General features: G+C 38.0%; 1 protein-coding gene across 8 annotated transcripts in view; it reads right to left on the bottom strand.

Annotated features, from left to right (window-relative positions):
- HERC1 (HECT and RLD domain containing E3 ubiquitin protein ligase family member 1) overlaps positions 1–21197 on the bottom strand; it is a 260009-nt gene that overhangs the window by 14457 nt on the left and 224355 nt on the right. For all 8 annotated transcript variants that reach the window (XM_037833741.1, XM_037833743.1, XM_037833744.1 and 5 more), the window contains 15 exons: positions 15687–15817; positions 14644–14843; positions 14155–14260; positions 12507–12653; positions 12068–12169; positions 10823–10996; positions 9332–9625; positions 8288–8353; positions 7994–8119; positions 7007–7145; positions 5771–5952; positions 4883–5038; positions 3970–4092; positions 2812–2914; positions 1065–1234 (listed from right to left, as the gene is read on the bottom strand). In XM_037833741.1, the coding sequence (XP_037689669.1) occupies positions 1065–1234; positions 2812–2914; positions 3970–4092; positions 4883–5038; positions 5771–5952; positions 7007–7145; positions 7994–8119; positions 8288–8353; positions 9332–9625; positions 10823–10996; positions 12068–12169; positions 12507–12653; positions 14155–14260; positions 14644–14843; positions 15687–15817 (2219 nt within the window). The remainder of the gene's footprint in view (positions 1–1064; positions 1235–2811; positions 2915–3969; positions 4093–4882; positions 5039–5770; positions 5953–7006; positions 7146–7993; positions 8120–8287; positions 8354–9331; positions 9626–10822; positions 10997–12067; positions 12170–12506; positions 12654–14154; positions 14261–14643; positions 14844–15686; positions 15818–21197) is intronic.

Genomic DNA, 21197 nt, shown 5'->3' with positions numbered 1-21197 from the left:
TTCATTCTTTCCATTTCCTAGAAGTGATGCTCCCTGAACCTAATCTCATACGTGGCTCTTCCAAGAGTGACTTATTTCAGGTTCTACATACCTCATCTTGGGGGAAGCAAATCTCCAACATACTTCTGTTAATACAGATTTGGTCTGCTGGCCTTCCTTGTTTTGGATTTCATGAAAACAAACACCTATAAATTCTCATAATTTCACATTTTTGAGTTGAAGAAATACTATCATCATTGTCATTATCAATGGCATCACCACATCTCCTGATTGCAAATCTGATGGTCACTTCCTTGACCTCATCTTGAATGACCTCTCTGAAGCACTGACACAAAGTGTCATTTCTTACTTCTTAAAACATTTGCTTTTCTTGGAGTCCACCTTCCTCCCTGGCCTCTGCTGACCAACCTTCAGATGTTTGTATGCTCCAGGCCTCAGGTCTGGATCCCATTTTCTATCTATGCTCTCTCTAGGTGATCTCATCTGGATCTCAGCTTTCAGTCAACATATCTGCTGAGGACTCCCACATGCATCATGAGTCTTCAGCACCAACCCTACTCCTGGCCTTGAGATGCATAAATGCAACTGTCCTCTTGGCATCACTACCTGGTATCTAAAAGGCACCTCAAATATAATTTGTTTAAATCAAAACACTTGATTTTAAAACCAATCTCCCTACTCCCCAAGAAAAACATCCATTATTCTCCCAGTCTTTTCCATCTCAGTAAATTGCACTATCAAACACCTAGTTGCTCACGCCAGAAACCTAATAATCATGCTCCCTAGAATAGAAAAATAATAACTGTAGTCATAATGAAGATGATGATATATAGTGTTGCTTACTATGTGTCAGGCACATATTGATGTGTGTAACATTTATTTGGCCACAACCAAGAAAGAGATATGCATAACTGGACTCTTCAAAATAATCAGTCCCATGGCAAAGTCATATGCTTGGGACATTATGATAGATACTATGGTTTCCTAACTTATCCCTTTCCCAAATGAGGAATGTTGCCAGATTTCTAGACTATGAGAGCTCAGCAAGCAAGCTCAATATTTACCTGCCCTTCTGAATTGCTCCCCCAGGCATAGACATCTCCAGTAGATGCCAAAGCGAGTGTGTGCTCTGCTCCAACTGCCACATCTTCAATGACCACTCCAGCCAGGACAGGAACTTGCTGTGGTCGGTTGTGATTGCGAGCACGCCCCTCAGGCAAACCTATCAAGCGATCTGAGAAAACAGCAGGGGGAAATGTTATGGATGGTATACTACAGTCCTTTTATGTTTACTAATGAGCCATTTAACTTTTTATGGTGGAATGGCAATGACAGACATAACTCACTGGGGTAAAAGCTACTATAATTCTGGCAATTCATTCCTTTTGGGTAAATAAAAAGTCTGAAACTATTTCTTTGCAAAACATCATGGTCTCTTTTATTTATAAAAACAAATAAAATTAAACTGAAAATCAGCAGCTTATTGCAAACCAAGCAGCTCTTCTAATACACTTATATTTGAAAGGATTGGCACATAGTTCACAAAGGCCCTCAAGTTTCTTGCATCCCCAAAAAGATGCCATTCAACCTGCCTGGCCCTCAAACTATCATCCAACCTTTTCCCTTGCCTTGCTGACAGACTTCTAAGTGCAGACCAGCTACTGCTGCTCCACATCTCTAGGCCCATATGGCTCGGCCATGCTGTGCAGCCTGACCTCCACTCTCCGCACTGCACTGAACCTGTGCTCTCAAAAGCCATGTGTTAGCTCCTATGGCCTACTGCAGTGGCCTCTTCTCAGGCTCCAGCCCACAGGAAATCCACATAGCCTTCTGATAACATGGCCTCAACCCCTCCTGAACCATCAGAGACTCTGCACTATCCTGGCTCACCAGCCACCTCTCTCAGTACTTCTTTCAAAGCCCTTTCACCCAGGCCTCTTCCTGTGCTCACCTGCCTTTTACTCACATTCCTGAGAATTTTATCCTCTTCTTTTTTCATTCTACACTCTCTCCCTAGGTTTTTTAGATCCTGTTAATATGGCTTTAACCATTATGCAGTTAGCATTCCAAACCTACATCTCTATAACCAATCTCTCTGGAGTTTCAGATCCAAATTCCCAGTTGCCTGCTGGACATCTCCAAATTTCTATCTAGAGCAGGTACTCCCAATTCAATACGACTAAAACTAAGCTCCTTATCTCTTCCCCCAAACCAGCTCCCTGTCCTCAGTTAGTGGCATTGATCAAAACTAGAAACTTCAGTCACGGTTTACTTTTTCTGCTTCCTCGCACCTGCCTCACACACCGTTAATCACTACCATTTGCCAAGAAGTTCCACTTAAAAGGAAGACGATGTTGCCAAGGAGACCCATTGTGGATGCTTCGATCATGAACATATTTAAGATCTGAGACCCTGAATGCCTATGATTTCCTCCAATTCCTAAGACCTGAACCCAAACCACCAGAAGGGCTGGTGAGTGAGGCGGGATGCCAAAGAGTTCAGTGGTCAAGGCAGAATTTGTGGCCGTGTGGCAAAGGCAGCAGGAAGCGGGGCAGGAAGGACCTTGGCAGGAACTCTTCTGGCAAGAGTGAAGGCTCTGGCATGAGAGACTATCACTGGGGATGGGATCTGCCTACAGAGTCCATGAAAAAGAAGAAGTAGCTGGTGAATGAGGGTCATAGTGGCCACTCACCACCCACCCAGCACAGAAAATGACACAATTCATAACACTTTCTATAGAACTGGAAGGCAAATGTTTCTACCATCCATGTGTATATAAGATAAGCAATGTAAGTTAGAAAAATTCCTTACCTTGACCAAAGGTATATACATGACCATCCTTGGTCAAAGCAACAGAAAACTGAGTTCCACAGGCAACCTTTTTTATTCCAACTCCACAAAGGACATCAACTTTCTGCAAAATAAAAGTGTAAGGCACATACTTTAAAAAAGGGAAAAAAACAAAAAACAAAAAACACCCTTGAATTTGCCTACCTAAGCCAAACTTACATGTATAAACTCAAGGTCTATCTTCCAATAAAAACACTAATAGTCACCGACCTATTTCTATCCAAATCCACATTCCTAAATGTTCTTTTCTCCTATTGCTTCGCAAACTACCTGAATTTGGGGGAGGGGATGATTAAATTGTCCTGGACCCCCTGTGACCTGGAAGCATTTTTCTAGGCAACAGAGACCAAAGAGAATCCCATGGCTTTTTAAAGAAGATCAGGTAAAGCTTGCTCCCTGTAAGTTCAACTTTTTCAGCTTTTAGGGCTGACCATAACTGCTTTATACATTCCCCAGAGAGAGCTCTCCTGGCTCTCTGTCTTTCTAACTGAATATTTACCAGTCTAGCTATCAAGATGTCACAGATTATATATGATGGTAAATCTGAAGTTGAATATAAATTGAATTATTTGTAAATCACACTGCTTGTTAAATGTGTTAGGAAAATCCACATAAAAGAATTGCACAGGAAATCTTCTGCAGAGCCAAGAAATCTTCTATAATGTGAGTAATAGCTTCCTAATTTGTTTCATGCACTTAGATTTCCTTTATATTGTTTTTGTAAAAGGAGAAACATTATATAATTCAGTGAATAATAAGCTGAAATGGCAAGTGCAAGCAGAGACTTACAAAGGGTTGTTTATGGTTCCCTTCATAAGATAGCCTGGAGACATGTTTCTAACTACTACTTCTCTATATGGGAGGTGGTCTCAGTGTTCAGCCTTCCATGGAGAAAGATGCTTATCCTTGCAGAGTGTTTATACCAGTTTCGCTATTAAAGGCTTATTTAAAATCAAGATCTAGAATGCTGGACATTCAAGAATAAATAACAGAAGCATCTAAACTTCATTACAAATTATCAAAAATGTTAAAGGTAAATTATTTCCAAGTGAAAAGAGGTACTGACATAGATGAAAACTATTTATGTTGTCCAAAACCTAGATTAAAGAGAATACTGACCTGAGGTGAAGATTTTGCAGTGGAATTTCCTAAGCCTAGTTTTCCATAGTCCCCATCTCCAAAAGCCCACACCATGGAGCCATCTGCCGACACTGCCAAAGTATGGTTTAAGCCACAGGCCACCTGGGGAAATAAGAGAGTTTTCAGTAAGGCAAATCACAAGACCTAAAACACCTTGTTTTCTGAGATCTCTTTTCTCTACTTCAGTGAAAAACCTGGCTTATGTTTCCAAAGATTTTTACTGGCTTCAGGGCTATCTTCAAATTTTTAACCAAATTTGTCAAAAAGAAATAATTTCTAATGTCTATAAATGAAAAAACAAAACACAACTTTTTTTCTTTAAAAGAGATCCTTCAAATACCTGTGGCTAACTCAGAATCAGAGGGCACAAAAGATAAGAAGAAAATAAATATCAACTCAAATACCCATTCACATTAGCAGGCAGTCAGAAGAATGATATAGCAAAAGACAAAATATCTTATCTTCTTTTAAGAGATACTTTCAGTATGTACAGGACAGGGACAATTATGGCTTAAGAAGAGTAATTACCAATGATGCTTCAATTCAGCCATCCAACTCAAGGCTACCAGACAGAAGCCCCCCCCCCCCAAAAAAAAAAAAAAAAAAAAAGCACTGCTTAAAGGTTTTAAATCAAGATGTAGGAGTACTTTATGGAGGGAATTTAAAAATACTTACATCCTAATTTAAGGGGTTTTGTTTATGACAGTTGACTTAAAATGTGAATTTTCATTTGGGAAACAAGGAAAAAAATATCAATTAGGCCAACCAAAATGTGTATGAAGTCAACCACAACTGGTGACCCTGGTCTTTCTGAAAGGAGAGTGGCTAAGTACACACAGAAGAAACTATAAACTATGATCAGATAGAGCAATACTATTAACTCATTCCATGCCTGTCCAATCTGATATCCCTCCAATGCAGTCACCCTCTCTGGAAGTTTTTTGTTAGAGGTGTTTCCAAGACCAAGACGACCGTAGTCACCATTTCCAAAGGTAAACAGTTTGCCATCTGAAGTTACTACTGCTGAGTGCTTGAAGCCACAAGACATCTACAGATAGAACCACAGAAAAAAAAGTTTTTAAGAGGGATTACTAAGAAAGAATGAAATCTATCATTGTTGGTTGTCAATACAGAAATACATTTTAAACAAACTCCACTGAAAATGACTCAGGATCTTTAAGACCAGTATGTTCCATCTGTTCAAGTGTCCTTCCTGCTCCCCCAAGTCTGATCTACCCCACCATCCTCAGGAAGACCAAGCTAAGCTGGTCTTGAAAGAACTGTTGCTAGCCTTCAGCTGTGTAGAGATGATCTAGACTAAATGAGACAAGGGATGGGGAAATTCTTTGTAATCTAAGGTGCGATGCAAATTTTTTTTTTGGTGCTATATGATTTTACAATGCTATTTTAAATTGTGAATTGATTTTCCAGAAAATGCAAATAAACTCAGCCTTTGTAAACAATAATGTGAGACTGAAAGCAAAACTTTCCATTTATTCATCTATCAAGAATTGTTGGCAGGAGCCAAACCCCACAGTATTTCTTCCAGCTGCCTAGAGCACTCTAGCCCAGGTCAACCAGCTGGCTCAAAAAAAGATCATTCTAACACCAAACTTCATTCCAATTTGCAGACAAGTTTAAAAATGAATCTTAAAAAATGATCTCATAATGATTGTGTAATACATTGTTACTATTATCTCCCATTTCCTAAATTTAAGACCTCTATTCAACATCCAGTGTGTTTATATTCAAAGACAAATTTATCCATATCCTGCCTGACCTGCACCACTTCTTCTCCTTGTAAGGCCTCGATCTGCCTGGGCCGCCGCTGCCTGTCACTGTTCCCATGACCAAGTTTGCCGTAGTCACCATCTCCCCAGCTGAAGACCTCCCCGCTTTCAGTTAGGGCCATCGAGTGTCCATCAGAACCACAGGAAGTCACCAGCTGTGTCACCACAAAGCCTGGAACGGAACAGAAACCCAAGAGGAGTCAATGGATATGAAAACTCCTTTCTTCACGTGCAGCTGCTACAGAATACCCTTAGAAGCAAAAAATACCAAAATGGCACTAGAGAAATTTAAAATTTTTCTTCAATTTTAAATCAAATTTGTAATCATAACCGAACAAATTGGGAACAGTCGCATAAAATGATCATGACAAGGAAAAGGAGGAGGAGGAGGATAGCATCAGTAGCAGTCATCAAGGACTATGTTTTAGACACTCCTATAAATGCTTTATATGGATTATCTCATTTAATATTTTTACAGAGAACCCATGAGTCATCCCCACTTTTAAAATTGGGGAAACTGAGTCACAAAGGGGTCTGGTAGCTTTGCAAGTCCAGAGCCAGAATGTAGTAAAACTGGATGGGAACCCAGTCCTTGCTTCCATTTCCACTATAGATCACAAGAGAATTTAGAGCTTCTCAGGAATTTGTTCTGAATTCATTGTTACTTGTGTCCTTTTACTTAAAAAAAAATCCCTCTTTGCTGTCTCTGTAGGTTTCCAGAGTAAATAAGAACTCACTTAAGAAGCAGGCTAGGGGCTCTTACAATGGTTTCTCCAGAGAAGTAATCTTTCTCCAAGTCACAGAGAAGTCTCACAGAGATGCCCTCCAATGTCTTTAGTACATTTGCCTATTTCCATATAAACTGATTTTTAATTTTAATGAAACACAAACATGATTGCTACTGCTACTAATAGTTGACTAATTACCATTTTGCAATTTTAAAGAATTTGTCTATAATCTTCAATGGATCTCTAAAACAGTTATTTATATTGCTGAATTCTAGCCTTGCTATAAATACATAACTTGCAAAATCATATAGCTTAAAATGTGGAAAATAAGGCTGTACAAATGCTTAAACTCTACCATACCGAAGAGAGAATTCAAATGTAAATGAAAACCATATATGACTTTATCTTGCAAAGGACTGAGCTGAGTTCCAACATAAGCAAACATTCCTACAGGTAGGCTATAATTTCTGGTCAGCTTTTAATTAAGGAGAATTTTACCTTGTAAGGCTGAAATAACTGTCAGCACATGAAGGTCATCTGAATTTCCTTGTCCTAATCTGCCATAACTTCCTTCCCCACAAGCCAATACTGTGCCATTGGCCTGGATGACAAAGGTACAATTCTGACCACATATGACCTAATATAAAAACATACAATTAAATATGAAATATTTTTTATTATATAGCTTTAACACCCTAAATTTGAAATGATTCAATGTATACTTAGGATACCTTTATCAATTATCTTATTCATTCACTAAAGAGGAAGGGTCCATGTACATATGGGGTTCCTACAAGCTCTTGATTCTTATAAAAGTGCTTACCTAACCAAGAGATGTGTGACTCACTGACTATTTAAGATAATTTAGAACTGCACTATCTACAGAGATTTCAGCCAATTGTGCAGAGTTTAAATAATAACATTAACAACAAAATAGATAAAAGGAGAGCGAGGAAAGGGTGATGGGGAAAGAATAAAGACTGATATAGAAGTCAGCAAGAAGCAGAAACTGGAGGGGATATACACAGGAAAGAGAAGTCTGGGACTTACAGAAACAGAGAAGAAAGAAAAAGAAACCCCTAAAGAGGGGTTTGGAACTACAGTACCACAATTAATAGGAATTTGGGGGAAGGGTATGTTTCAATTAAACATGTCCCTAGTCAGTTTATGGGCCCAAAGAAAGAATCACTAATTAGGAGTATCTAAATGTCTATAAATATGTACTGGGCAGGCCTAATACATCATATTATTAATTCATTGCACTTCAAAGAAAGGTAAATTTAGAAAATTGTTGAGGGAACTAACTTAAGTCCAAAAAAACCCTTATAAAACTTTTATCCGGAAGCTGTATATCATGACTTTCTTTAGTGATTCCTCACAATAGACTATGAAACGGACAAGTTTCATCCCACTGTAAGTTACTGACAGTAAGGGAACTGGAATTCTCAGTTCCCACGTTTCTCCTTCGTTTTTTTACCTAATTACCTGCTGAGCCTGTGAGAATGAGGGTGCAGCTGCAGGTACCATTACATTTCTTCCAGCTTCTGCCAGCTGTCCATGCCTGCCAGCACCCCACAGGTAGACATCACATTTACCTCCCAGGTGCCAGTCCTAGAAAGCCACAATCATTTAAATTAGATTCATCCATTCATTCAAACAAGTCTCTACTGAGTACCAAGTGTGTTCCAGCCTCTATGGGAGATATGGGGTACACAAAGACATTTAGAATCAAAAGATTTACTGGGAAACACAATAAAATTATCTACCATTTTTACTGACCTCAGGTCTAGAGGTTGCCCAAGACATAATCTGTTCATCCATGCCATTAATCCATTTACTATTATCCTGCAAGATAAGACACATATCAAGATCAATCCTGTAGTCAAGATTTGTCAGTTCTTAATTAACAACCATGTTTCCTCCCACCCCCAACATGCTAACCTTATGAGAAATTAAGAGCAGTTTTACAATCAAGACAAACTTGATCTTATGCACTGTTACTATTTCCCTTTACACTTTCACTACACTATCACTATACCATTTGTGATTCAAATCAAACCATTTTATGTTTTCTGAGCACCCATAGGTACAAAATTATGTGAAGGGAGCCACTGCCCCCATAAACTCGCTGTGTAGCTGGGGCAAGTCACTGCATCACTCTGGCTTCAGTTTCCACATCTCCAAAACAAGATTGGGTCAAAAGGGATTGGAAGGACACTTCCTGATTAAAATATTTTATATTTAGATAATATTCCTTAACTAATTTTTGTCTTTTTATTTTACATTTGTATTTACAAATTTACAAGTTTGTATATACAAATATTAGCTAAGTGAAGGGGCTGTAAGATCAAGTGCTGGCCTGCAGAAGCATTTTATCTACATCAGTTTCTAAAGCCAGACACACTCACATATAACCAGAAAGACATGACAACTGAAATGCTCTTCCATATTCTTGTTTGATGCTGATTAAAGACAGGATGAAGTGCCAAATAATTTAGAATTTATATGTGGCATAAATCTCACAAGATGACAAGGAAAAGATGATAAAGTATATACAAATAAAGCACTAACAAGGCAACTAAGGACAAAAGAATATGGAAAAATATGGGACTATGTCATTGAGAGCCAGCAGGTTTACAAGAGCTCCATAGTTCTCATATCATCAATTCCTATCACAGGAATTATCGAAAGCAAAATATTTTCTAGTTTAAAAGTATGCTTCCAGCTATTTAAGCTAGCAAATACTTATTGAGGGTTTGCTACATGCCAAACACCCCCAATACAATCTCAGCAGCCAATAATAGCCACTCATATTACATTTACCATAAGGAAGACAAGTTCATCCTCTGGTACAGGCTCTAGATCAGGAACAGTAAAAGATTCTGGAAACTGTGCTCCATTGGTCAGCGCTTCAGCAGCTTTTATGGTGGTTGAGAAACATTCTAACCAGGCCCACTCATTTGGATTCCAGGATGCAGGGTCAGGGAGGCAGTTCTGGTGGTGTGGTGGTACTGGAGGGTTACACAACAACTGATCCAGATGAAGCCCCACAGCAAGGGAAGCCAGACACTGCATATAGGGGCTGTGAACAAGCTGGTCGCCACAAACTACATGAGGCTAAGAGAAAATGCAAGGACATAATGTTGAAGAGCCTGTGCCAAATATTCTAAGTAACTCTACTGGATTCTGAAAGACTGTAACAGTATTTTTAAAGTTTACTTTTATTAAACTTTTTATTTTGAAATAATTTTAGATTTACAGGGAGAAGCAGAGAGAGCACAGAGAATTCCTGTATACCCTTCATCAGCTTCCTCTAATGTTAATATGTAACTATGGTACATTTATCAAAACTAAGGCATTAACATTTGTACAATGGGATTAACTAAACTACAGATTTTATTTGGATTTCCCCAGTTTTCCTGCAAATACCCTCTCTGTTTCAGGACCCACTTGAGAATATCATGCTGCATTTAGTGTATAGTTTTTCTCCATACAACAAAACAAAATAAAACAAAACAGACAACCAAACCATGGAGACCTACTCTCTTTACATATTTCCTCCTTTGCCAAGAGAACCTTAATAGCCATCAAAGGAAAATCTTTCCTTCTTACATGGCACTCCCTTGTGGTAGTGGAGCAACTCTGTGAGAGACTGAGTGATCCAGTAAAGAAAAACTAGGTAAATGCCTCAGGGAAATTAACTGGGTGCCATAACAGCTGATTATATTTACATACCTAGGCAAAACAGCAACAAACAAAAAACCAAAAACAGTCAAAAAGCTCCACCTAGGGGGAGCACCCCATGACTACTGAGGGCTGAAAGACAGGACACTTTAGGATCACTGCCTGTGACTTGTACTCAATTGAGGTCCAAATTCCATAATTCCTTGTTCCATTGGTAAGTAGAGAGGATGCTCACTCTGCCTCCATGTCCATCCCCATCCCCCAACTTTGGGATGAGAAAGTCACACAAAAATAGATACATGGCTCAGAAAAGCACAGATAACACTTCAAGGCATAGGTATGTTAAGTTTTGGAGTGAATAAATAATCTGAAAAAGAACTATAGAAATGCTATACAAATTTGGGTTTTTTTTTTTTTTATTTTACTCTCACTAAAATAAAGTGAGAATAGGCTTAGAATTAGTGAACAACTATTTTAGGCATGACATCTTCATTTGATTTTGCCTAAATAGCCTCACTTATTTTCTTATTTTCCTCAGACTTCATGCTCCTGAGGGATAAATTCAAAGTTGTAATTCAAATTCCAAACTAGTAGGCATCTGTGAATCTCTAGGCATGAGAGTAATGTTACCTTTTCATAGGCATATTGTTCCTGAAGCATCATGGGCAACCGTTCCAGAAATGCTCTCATGCAGGGAGCCATGTTTAATCCCAGAACACCCTGTTGTTTCAGTGCTGTCCTACAGGTTGCTAAGACATGATTGGCAGCAGTCCATTCTGCTGTACAATTCACGACCAAAACATCCTGGGTGAAAATAAATCATGCCACATGATATATTTGTTTAAATAAAAGATATAACCCTTATCACCACTCATACCTGACAAATTCTTTCTAGTAATTGCATTAAGCACTTCTGCTTTTTTGATTTTTGACTTTAGTACTTCTAATACTTATGATCTTCAAAATGTCCTAAATCTTATCTAAGTAAAAACAAGTGAATGAGAAGTAATCATAAAATTTATGAACTACCCAGGACTAACTGATCCTTCTTAAAGGATCAATTATTTGTCAATTATTTGCTATTTCACAGGGCTTGTGGATCAAGGTATCTAGTATATTGCCAAAAAAAGAAAAAAAAAAATCTGACATAGCCACAGATGTACTAGAGGAAGTATTACTGTTTGTCTTCCAAGGGACACATCCACAAACAAAGGAGCACTTCTCTAACTCTGGCTCTTTGGTTTATTCTGGACAGGCCCCTATCACATAAGGTCTGATTTACATTTTACCTCCAGTAGGACTATTCACGCAGGTTTATAGCTCTATTTTAAAATCATTTAACCACATAAAATGCAAACCAAAGCAGAACACTGGCTCTGCTCTTCAAGCGTACGAAAAACAATACTGCAGGGGATAATGTCAAATAGAATTACTTCACAGAAGGACTAGTATTTTTTTTACTGGAATATTAAATTTGAAAGCCAACATAGATAGATATGTTTTGCATACTTGAGTGAAATGTCTTTGGGATGGTCCTTTTTTCCAGGGGAAATACTTCTGAGACAGTTTAGTGCTATCTCATAATCATGCAGAAAGTCAAAATCCACTTTTTAACTTCTAGTGGAAATGAAATCACTCATTAATTCAGCATTTTCACAAAAGTCTATAGCAGAAAAGAGCCACAGTAGAAAGAGTACTAGAATATAAATCAGGGGACTTGGGTTCTGCCACCATCTAGCTGCATTATCTTGGGCAAGTAATAATCCTTCTAGCTATCAGTTTTCTCCTCTCTAAAGTGAGATGCTTGGATTATGATTTCTAAGGTTCTTTATAATAAGGCTTAAACCCTATGATTTGATTCAACTCCAACATTACCTTTGATCTGTTTGAACAAGCAGCTACCCCAATTTCTGGAATCCATACTGTGGTCTGAATAGCTCCGGAGCCTATCACAACAGTTTGTAAAACAGAGCCATCCTAAAATGAGATGTATTTATCAATACTCATTACTTAACCTTAGTCATCATTTACATTTTAAATTTATACTTCAAAAATCTGATTCTAAAATCTATACTTTAGCAAAGTTCAGCAACACTCAACTGCATGCCTACTACCCAATTTCCTAGAGCCAAGGTGACTTAAAAAATACTTATCATCAATAGGAAAAATTAAAGGGCAGAGGATTCTGAAAAGAGCTTCTTCAGTACCCAAGATATTGTTAAGCAAAATATTCCTGGGATTGGTTGGGTTAATTTTATATATTTAAGTTGATGTAAAAAATTCCTTAACATAAAAGTATAATTTATGTTCTTACCCTCAAAGACCAAATGTTCATGAGCCCACCTAGTCCACCAGATACCAGGGCCAACCCATCAGAACTAAAGGCAACAGTCCGGACAGGAGTGATGTGTCCTCGCAGCTGATAAACACACTTGGCTCCTGCTGATTTCCTATATCCATCCTGCAATTCATTTTCATTTTTAACATGTATTGAAATTCAAACATAATTTACAAACCAGATTTACAACAATTTATAAACAAGATTTAAGATTCATTCTTGGAAATTCTGTATTTCAGTAAAAAAAATGGGGGATGGGGAGTGGAGTGGACAACATTGCTTATAAGAGTTAGCCTGACTGAACAAATAACAAAACAACTCCTTTGCTGAAGCTGGATTTTATCTTTTTTTGATACCCTTCTAAGCTAGTTTCCTACCCTGCAAACTGACAGGAATAACTACATTTCCAAGTTCCAATTATTCCTCAGAGACACGAAAAGTTTAACTTCTACTTTTTAACCTGGGTGTTAATTTTTAAATTTTAGTTTTATGTAATTTTCATTTTAGGCACTAGCATTTGTGAATTGAACGTGCTGAGTCTATATGAACAGGCTGCTCTTTTCTTTGACTGATGCTTCAGTCTGTCACATGTGTCTAATTTCCATGGTTGCTCTGCAGGTTATAGAAGTGAGATAGGTAAGGCCTTTTTAGAGGGCTGCTCCCAAGCACAAGTAAAGAAGCAAACCAGATTTATCTTTAGTGCTCCCACCTCCACCTCTGTGATATCTCCTCCCTATTAGTGAGCTATCTTCCCCTCCCTCCTCTCTCTGCCTTTAAGTACCCTCCTTGTTATAGTTATGACAAAGCATAATAACAGACACTGGATTTATGGCTTCTATCAAAAAAAAAAAAAATCAGTCAATCTGGTTACAATTGGCTTTCATTTCTGGAGGGTGACAGCTCTGCAGCAACTGTGCCCTTTATATGAAACATGCTCTTCTAGTTTTTATTTGTTTGTTTTTAATCTCTCCAGTTCAGCTTCCACTCCTGGCTTCATGTATTTATGTTACTTGCCCAGATGGTCCTGTAAACATCTAAATTTGAAAACTCCATTTAAAGGAATCTTTTTTTTTTTTTAAAGGATCTTTTCTGAAACTTCACTTTCTTCTTTTTAATGCAGTTTTACTGAGATATATTCACCCATCCAAAGTATACAATCACTGGCTCACAGTATCAAAACATAATTGTGCATACATCCCCATGATCAAATTTAGAACCTTACAATTTCTAAAGAAATCATTGTTAACAGGTGCAATTTCTGGTATAAGTAAGAAAGAGCTCCTTTGGAAAGGGGCTGCTCCCATGGTATTCCCATTTCACTGAACCAAAGATTAAACTTAGGACTGGTCTATCTGAAGTGTCAATTATATCCACTACCATCATAATAATCATCAAACTATATTTATTGATATTCTCCCTTAACAAGAAATTACAGTGTCTCTGACTTATAAAAAGTTAGACTAATTCAGAGAGCTCACAAAGTGTGAAATAGTCACATTTCCCTAATGGATCTTGCCTTTTGGGATCCAGTAGCGAGTATCTTAGCAACCAAGGGAAGGTTACTTTGATGACATATACTATATATGGTTTCAGATAAGGTCTTCAAAAACCACAGAACATTTACCTGGCAATTTGTTTCCTGTTCCCACCATCCTTCTGAACTAGACACAGTGGTCGGTGTGGTATCTTGTGGGATACACCAAACACATACTAAGCCATTCTGACAACCTCTTAAAAAAAAAATCAAATAAAACCAAAACATGTCAAGATACAAAAGCAAGCAAAAATATTTTCAAGAGCAAACAATTAATACCTGATAGAACTACCACAAAACTATTTTAAAATTTTATTTGTAGTAGATACAATATACTCTTTTATAGAAAGAAATACAACTGGGACAAAAGTTCTAATAATATCACACTCAGATAAGGAAATTACATACAAATTTCACACCAAAAGTTGCTCTTTTTTTCCTGAGGTGATCTTATGGTATTACACAAGAATAGTAAATGACAATACATTGTTTAAGATTACTGAGAAGCCACATTTAATACAAATAACAGTATACTGATATTAAAATTAATGTGCGCACACACACAAATTTACAACATACGTGGCCATCAGTAACTGCAACTTGGATCCTTTCCCTGGGAGGCTGCACCAAGCGATGCCGTTTACAATAGATGGATGGCAGAGTGAATGTAGACAGCACCAACATCCAGAAATAGGCCCCCAGAGTTTCACATTTTCTTCTTTGGCACATGTCATAAGAATATGACCTGTTGGGTCCCACTTCATACTAACAAGAGTATCCTTAAAATGGAAAGGGAAGAAAAAAATCAGAGTAATTCTTCTTTCTCAGTGCCTTTAACAAAAAAAAAAAATACTTTAAACTCAATAATTTATGACTTATACTTCTATTACTCAATTATTTTGAAAACATTTTATGCAAATCAGATATTGTCATATCACTCACCATCACTAGACCCATTCACCATTTAATATAGTCTGCATTATACACATATTTGCTGTAGTCAAAGCTCAATAAATGTTAGCTGAATGAATGACATGAAATTCTAATTCAGAAGGGAAAAGTTTGTCTTTCACTGGCATTTGTATATTTTATTGAGTTATTTTTACTGACTGGTAATCATTACAATATTAAAAAGAAGAAACTTTAAAAAAAATATGAAAGCCCCCCTTAAAACGGAATAGTATTTACAAATGAGAATCTGGGATATGTTTTATGTTTCCATGGTTGTCATCTGTGTTCTCTTCTAGGTTTTTTATTTTTTGTTTTCTGTTTTGTTTTTTTAGCCTCCTCCACATCTTCCAACTCCTGACTTCATGCATATATGTTATTAGCCCAGAGGGCCCTATAAGCAACTGAGAAATTTCACCAGGGAGATAGTTTCAATAGGGAGCATTCTCAGAGTGCTCCTGTTTCACTGTTATGGGTTTTACTTCTTTACTGGAGATTATATATATATTTTAACATCGACTTTTCCATGTATCTACATCATCCAAAGACTTCATATTTTAATAACAGTATAATAGTAAATCATGCATGATTGATGTAAAAACATTAAGAAACTAGTATCAAACAATACTAGAGTAAAAATTAGAAAAAGTAATCATCTGGTAAAGATACTTTACCTTATGTGCATCAATAAGAACAATGCCTCCTTTCTCAAGTGGTTCTTTTGTTCCCAGTAACAACTTTCCATCAAAATATCCCACTGCAAATCGTCTGTCTTCACTGAACCAAGCAATGCAAGTTACAGAAACTAATATAATTAAAGCAAAACAACGGAAAAAAAGAAAAAGAAAAGAGAGACTTGTCATTGTTGGGCTGAACAAAGACTTTGAAACAAATATATACTATTGTAACAAATGAAACCAAGTTTCCAAACATCTCTTTAATGTATTTACACAAAATTGAGGCTTAAGGCAGGGATTCCATGTAACTCCCTTTTAAAATATTATTTAAAAGTTATAAGGACTACCTCATTTTTTTTTCTCTTTCATGATTTTTCAGGTAGTTATTTGAAGAGAGAGAAAAAAATTGAATTCCCTTGCTGATTTTAGTTGTTTTACCAAGTCTTTTCCTTCTGGACCAGAACCTTCCATGAAACAGCAGTGAAATGACATGGTCACAGAAAACAAACTATCTGTTCCTTCTGCTTGTTTAGTCTTTCCTATTCAATGTGCTTCCATATTCTATCAAAGTGTTCTATTCTAACAATCCATATTCATATTTGCTTCTTTAGATTAAATACTGGAAGGCTACACAAGAAATAAAAAACAATATTTATCTGTGGGGGTAAAGTGGAGGTGGGAACTGAGTAGATGGGAGAAAGACTTCTGATGGTATATCTTTCAAAACTTAAAAATTTTTTGAACCATAAGAAGGCATTATCTATTTTTAAAAAACCACCTAAATTGAGAAAACCCTGCTCATAGAGCAAAGGACTTATAATGAGAGACCATGACCTTCAAATTACCCCACTCCCCCAAAATAAATAACAAAAACTATCCTAGTAAGCTGCCTACACATCCAAGGGGGATACAGTGAATGAAGTAGACTTCTTTCTTTTCTTGCCATACTGGGATCGCCACTCCCCCCAACACCAACCTGTTTGCTCAATTTACACATTTATTAACAATTTCATCTCTACCAACAATGATTATCTTTCCTCTCTTAGACATTTCTAATTTCTAAGAGAGACTTGGAGATTATGGGCATGATGATGGAGTGGTGAGCTGTGGAATTTAGTACTCCTCTAGGACAGCTGGTAAATACCCAGGAATTGTCTGGAACAGCTGTTTTAGGGACTTTTGCGACCAGACACACATCGTATACCAGTCTGGAATGGGCAGAATGGCTGAGATTGCAGCAAAGAACTGCAAGTTTCCCCAGCAAGGGGGCTGGCACCCCTCCCACACAGGGACAGCAGACTCTTGGAGCTGGTTAGCCGAGGGAAAAAGGAACAATCTCTGCTGGGAGCAAGGACAGGGGCTCAACCAGGCTCCAATTGCAAAATTAATTAACAAATTCAGACTGCTGAATAAAAGCTCCAAGCACAGATAAATCAAAAGCAAACATAAAAAGAAATGGGAAGTTTTGGCCTGGCAGAGAGGAGGCAGAGCTAACAACACCACCATCAACAACAAAACAGAGACTTTTGGAGTTGGAGGAGCTCAGAACATTGGAAAAGGGCTGGGCCCTAAGAAAAAGGGGTACATAGAAATGGGTACCAACTCTGGCTCTTGATTTGCAAACACTGGGAGCTGAAAAAGGTTTGTCTTTTTTTTTCTTTCTGCCTGACTTTTTACTTTTTGTACTTTTCAACAGCCCATTAGAGCTACCAGAACTCTCAGGCTTCAGCACTGAGGGCAAGGGTGGAATTAAAGTTGTCTGAGAATAACTAGTCAAGTGAAGGAGACAGCTTACTAAAAGATGTATCTTTATACATCCCCTACAGGGAGCAAGGGAAAATAGCTAGGCAAAGCTAAAACTGTGGCTTTAATCCCAGCAGAGAGGAGGCAGAGCTGAAAGAAAAAAGTAAAATGAAATGAAACAAAAAAGAATAAAGATGGAGCCTTTTGGAGTCAGCTGAGCTCAAGAGTGCTGGAAAAGGGCTGCGTCCCTAGAAGGGAGTTACACAGAGCCAGGTACAAGCTCTGGCTCTTGAATGGCAAAGCTTGGGGGCTGGGAAAAGGCTCTGAAAAGGAATTCCTTTTTTTTTTTTTTTCAATTATTCGAAGTAGCTAAGTAGAGAAAGACTCAGATATTTTCAACTGGCAGCTGGATCCACGCAAGGGTGGAGCTATGATAAGTCCGAGAGACAAAGCAATGAGTCTAATGGAGGAGATAATTCCCTGAAGGACATAACTTCTCCAAGAAAAGGGGTGCAGGGCCCAGCTCGATTGGCAGCTCTTCTTCAGAGAACTCTGACAACAGGGGCTAGAAAACAGAAACAGCTTCAGTAAGCCATGCCCCTGGCAGGGACAGGGGCTGCTGATAATTAGAGGCAATGTATCTCTTTACACTGGTAGGCAGCTGTAAGCTGACAAGTGCCACCTGCTGGGCAAGATAGGAAAAGCACAGTCTAGAGAGGCTTCACAGGAGGGTCTGACTACATGTGGAGTCTCATTCTCAGGGAAACCTGATATAGATTTGTGCCGGTTTGGATGTGTTATGTCCCCCAAAACACCATTATCCTTGATGTAATCTTGTGTGGGCATACCTATCAGTGTTGTTTAGATTGTAATTCTTTGAGTGTTTCTGTGGAGCTGCGCCCCACCCAACTGTGGGTGATGACTCTGATTGGATAATTTCCATGGAGGTGTTACCTCACCCATTCAGGATGGGTCTAAATTAAATCACTGGAGCCATATAAATGAGCTGACAAACAGAAGGAACTCAGTGCAGCTGAGAGTGACATTTTGAATAGGAGCTACAGCCATAAGGGACACTTTGAAGAATGCACAGGAGCTGAAAGAAGATCTGCAGATGAGAGACAGTTTGAAGATGGCCGTTGAAAGCAGACTCTTGCTCCAGAGAAGCTAAGAGAGGACAAACGCCCCAAGAGGAACTGAGACTGACATTTTGAAGAGAAGCTGAGGACTAGAGGGGAACGTCCTATCCTGGGAGAAAGCCATTTTGAAACCAGAATGTGGAGCAGATGCCAGCCACGTGCCTTCCCAGCAAACAGGTTTTCCGGACACCATTGACCATCCTTTAGTGAAGGTACCCGATTGTTGATGACTTACCTTGGATACATTACGGCCCTAAGACTGTAACTGTGTAACCAAATAAGCACCTTTTATAAAAGCAGATCCATTTCTGGTGTTTTGCATCCCAGCAGCATTAGCAAACTAGAACAAGATTACATCCTCCTCCCAAGACTTGGGCCTGTCTGGACTGGGAAAATCTGATTGAAAGATATAAAGAAAACATTGGGCGAACATAAGGAGGAACTTAAAAGTATGAAAAGACAAATGGCAGAACTTATGGGAATGAAAGGCACAACAGAAGAGATGAAAAATATAATGGAAACTTATAACACCAAATTTGAAGAGGCAGAAGAAAGGATAAGTGAACTAGAAGACAAACATCTGAAAGCCTACACATAAAGGAAGAGATAGGGAAAAGAATGGAAAAATATGAGCAGGGTCTTAGGGAACTGAATGACAATATGAAGAAATAATCACTGAAAATTTTCCAACTCTTATGAAAGACATAAAATTAGATTCAAGATGTGCAGCACACCCCAAACAGAATACATCCCAACAGACCTACTCCAAGACACTTACTGATCAGATTGTCCAATGTCAAAGACAAAGAGAGAATTCTGAAAGCAGCAAGAGAAAAGCAATCCATCACATACAAGTAAAGCTGAATAAGACTACGGATTTCTCCACAGAAACAATGGAGGTGAGATACCAAAAGAGAAAAACTGCTAACTAAGAAAACTGGTAACTATATCCAGTAAAACTGTGCTTCAAAAATGAGGGAGAGATTAAAATATTTTCAGGCAACAGACATTGAGAAATTTTGTGACTAAGAGACCTGCTCTACAAGAAATACCACAGGGAGTGTTAACAGGCTAACAGGAAAAGACAGGAGAGAGAGGTTTGGAGAAGAGTGTAGAAATGAAGACTATCAGGAAAGGAAAAAGGAGTGAGAGAGAAAAAAAAAGATATGACATATAAAGCCCAAAAGAGAAAATGGTAGAAGAAATTTCTGCCCTTACAGTAATACTACTAAATGTTAATGGATTAAACTCCCTAATCAAAAGACACAGACTGGCAGAATGGATTAAAAAACAGGACCCATCCATATGCTGTCTACAAGAGATTCACTTTAGACACAAGGACAAAATAGGCTGAAAGTGAAAGGCTGGAAAAAGATATTTCATAGAAACAACAACCAGAAAAGAGTGGGGTTACCTATATTAATACAAGACAAATTAGACTTCAAATGTGTAACACCCAAAATAGATAAAGAAGAACATTATATCGTATTAAAGGGAAAATTCATCAAGAAGATATAACAACCATAAATATTTAGGCATCAAGCCAGAGTGCCACAAAATACATGAGGTACACACTGGCAACACTAAAGCAAGAAGTAGATACCGCTACAATAATAGTTGGAGACTTCAATACACCACTCTTGTTAATGGACAGAACATCTAGATGAAGGATCAGTAAGGAAACATGTTCAATTGTACGACAAATGAACTAGACTTGACAGACATTTATAGAACACTACACCCCACAACAGCAGGATACACATTTTTCTCAAGTGCTCATGGATCATTCTCTAGGATAGACCACACGTTGGGTCACAAAGCACGTCTCAACAAATTTAAAAATATTGATAGTACACAAAACACTTTCTTGGATAACAATGGAATGAAGTTGGAAATCTATAACAGGCAGAAGGTTGGAAAATTCACAAATACACGGGGGCTAAACAACACACTCTTAAACCTGTAGGTAAAGGAAGAAATTATAAGAGAAATTAATAAATACATTAAGGAAAATGGAAATGAAAACACAAGATACCAAAACTTATGGGATGCAGCAAATGCAATGCTGAGAGAGAAATTTATTGCCCTAAACACCTATATTAAGAGAAGAGTGAGCAAAAATTAAGGAATTAACTATTCACCTGGAGGAACTAGAGAAAGAACTGCAAACTAACCCCAAAGCAAACAGAAAGAAAGAAAGAAAGATTAGAGCAGAAATAAATGAAATTGAGAACATGAAAACAATAGAGAGACTCAACAAAACCAGAAGTTGGTTCTTTGGGAAAATCAATAAAATCAATGGACCCTTAGCTAGGCTAACAAAAAAGAGAGAGAGAGAGAGAGAGAGAGAGAGAGAGAGAGAGAGAGAGAGAGAAAGAAAAAGGAAAGAAAGGAAAGGAAAGGAGAAAGGGAGGAACAGAGGAAGGGAGGAAGGAAGGAAGGGAGGAAGGAAGGAAAGAAGTGAGAGAGAGAGAGAGCATGGATGCAAAGGAGACATAACTACTGACCCGAGAGAAATAAAGGAGATAATGAGAGCAACTATATGCTAATAAACTAGACAACATAGATGGAGTGGACAACTTCCTAGAAAAGCATGAACAACCAACAATGACTCAAGAAGAAATAG

The sequence above is a fragment of the Choloepus didactylus genome, chromosome 4, assembly GCF_015220235.1.
Source record: "Choloepus didactylus isolate mChoDid1 chromosome 4, mChoDid1.pri, whole genome shotgun sequence".
Classification (NCBI taxonomy): domain Eukaryota; kingdom Metazoa; phylum Chordata; class Mammalia; order Pilosa; family Megalonychidae; genus Choloepus; species Choloepus didactylus.
Note: the sequence above shows the minus strand (reverse complement) of the source record. Positions and strands in the feature narration are given on the sequence as shown.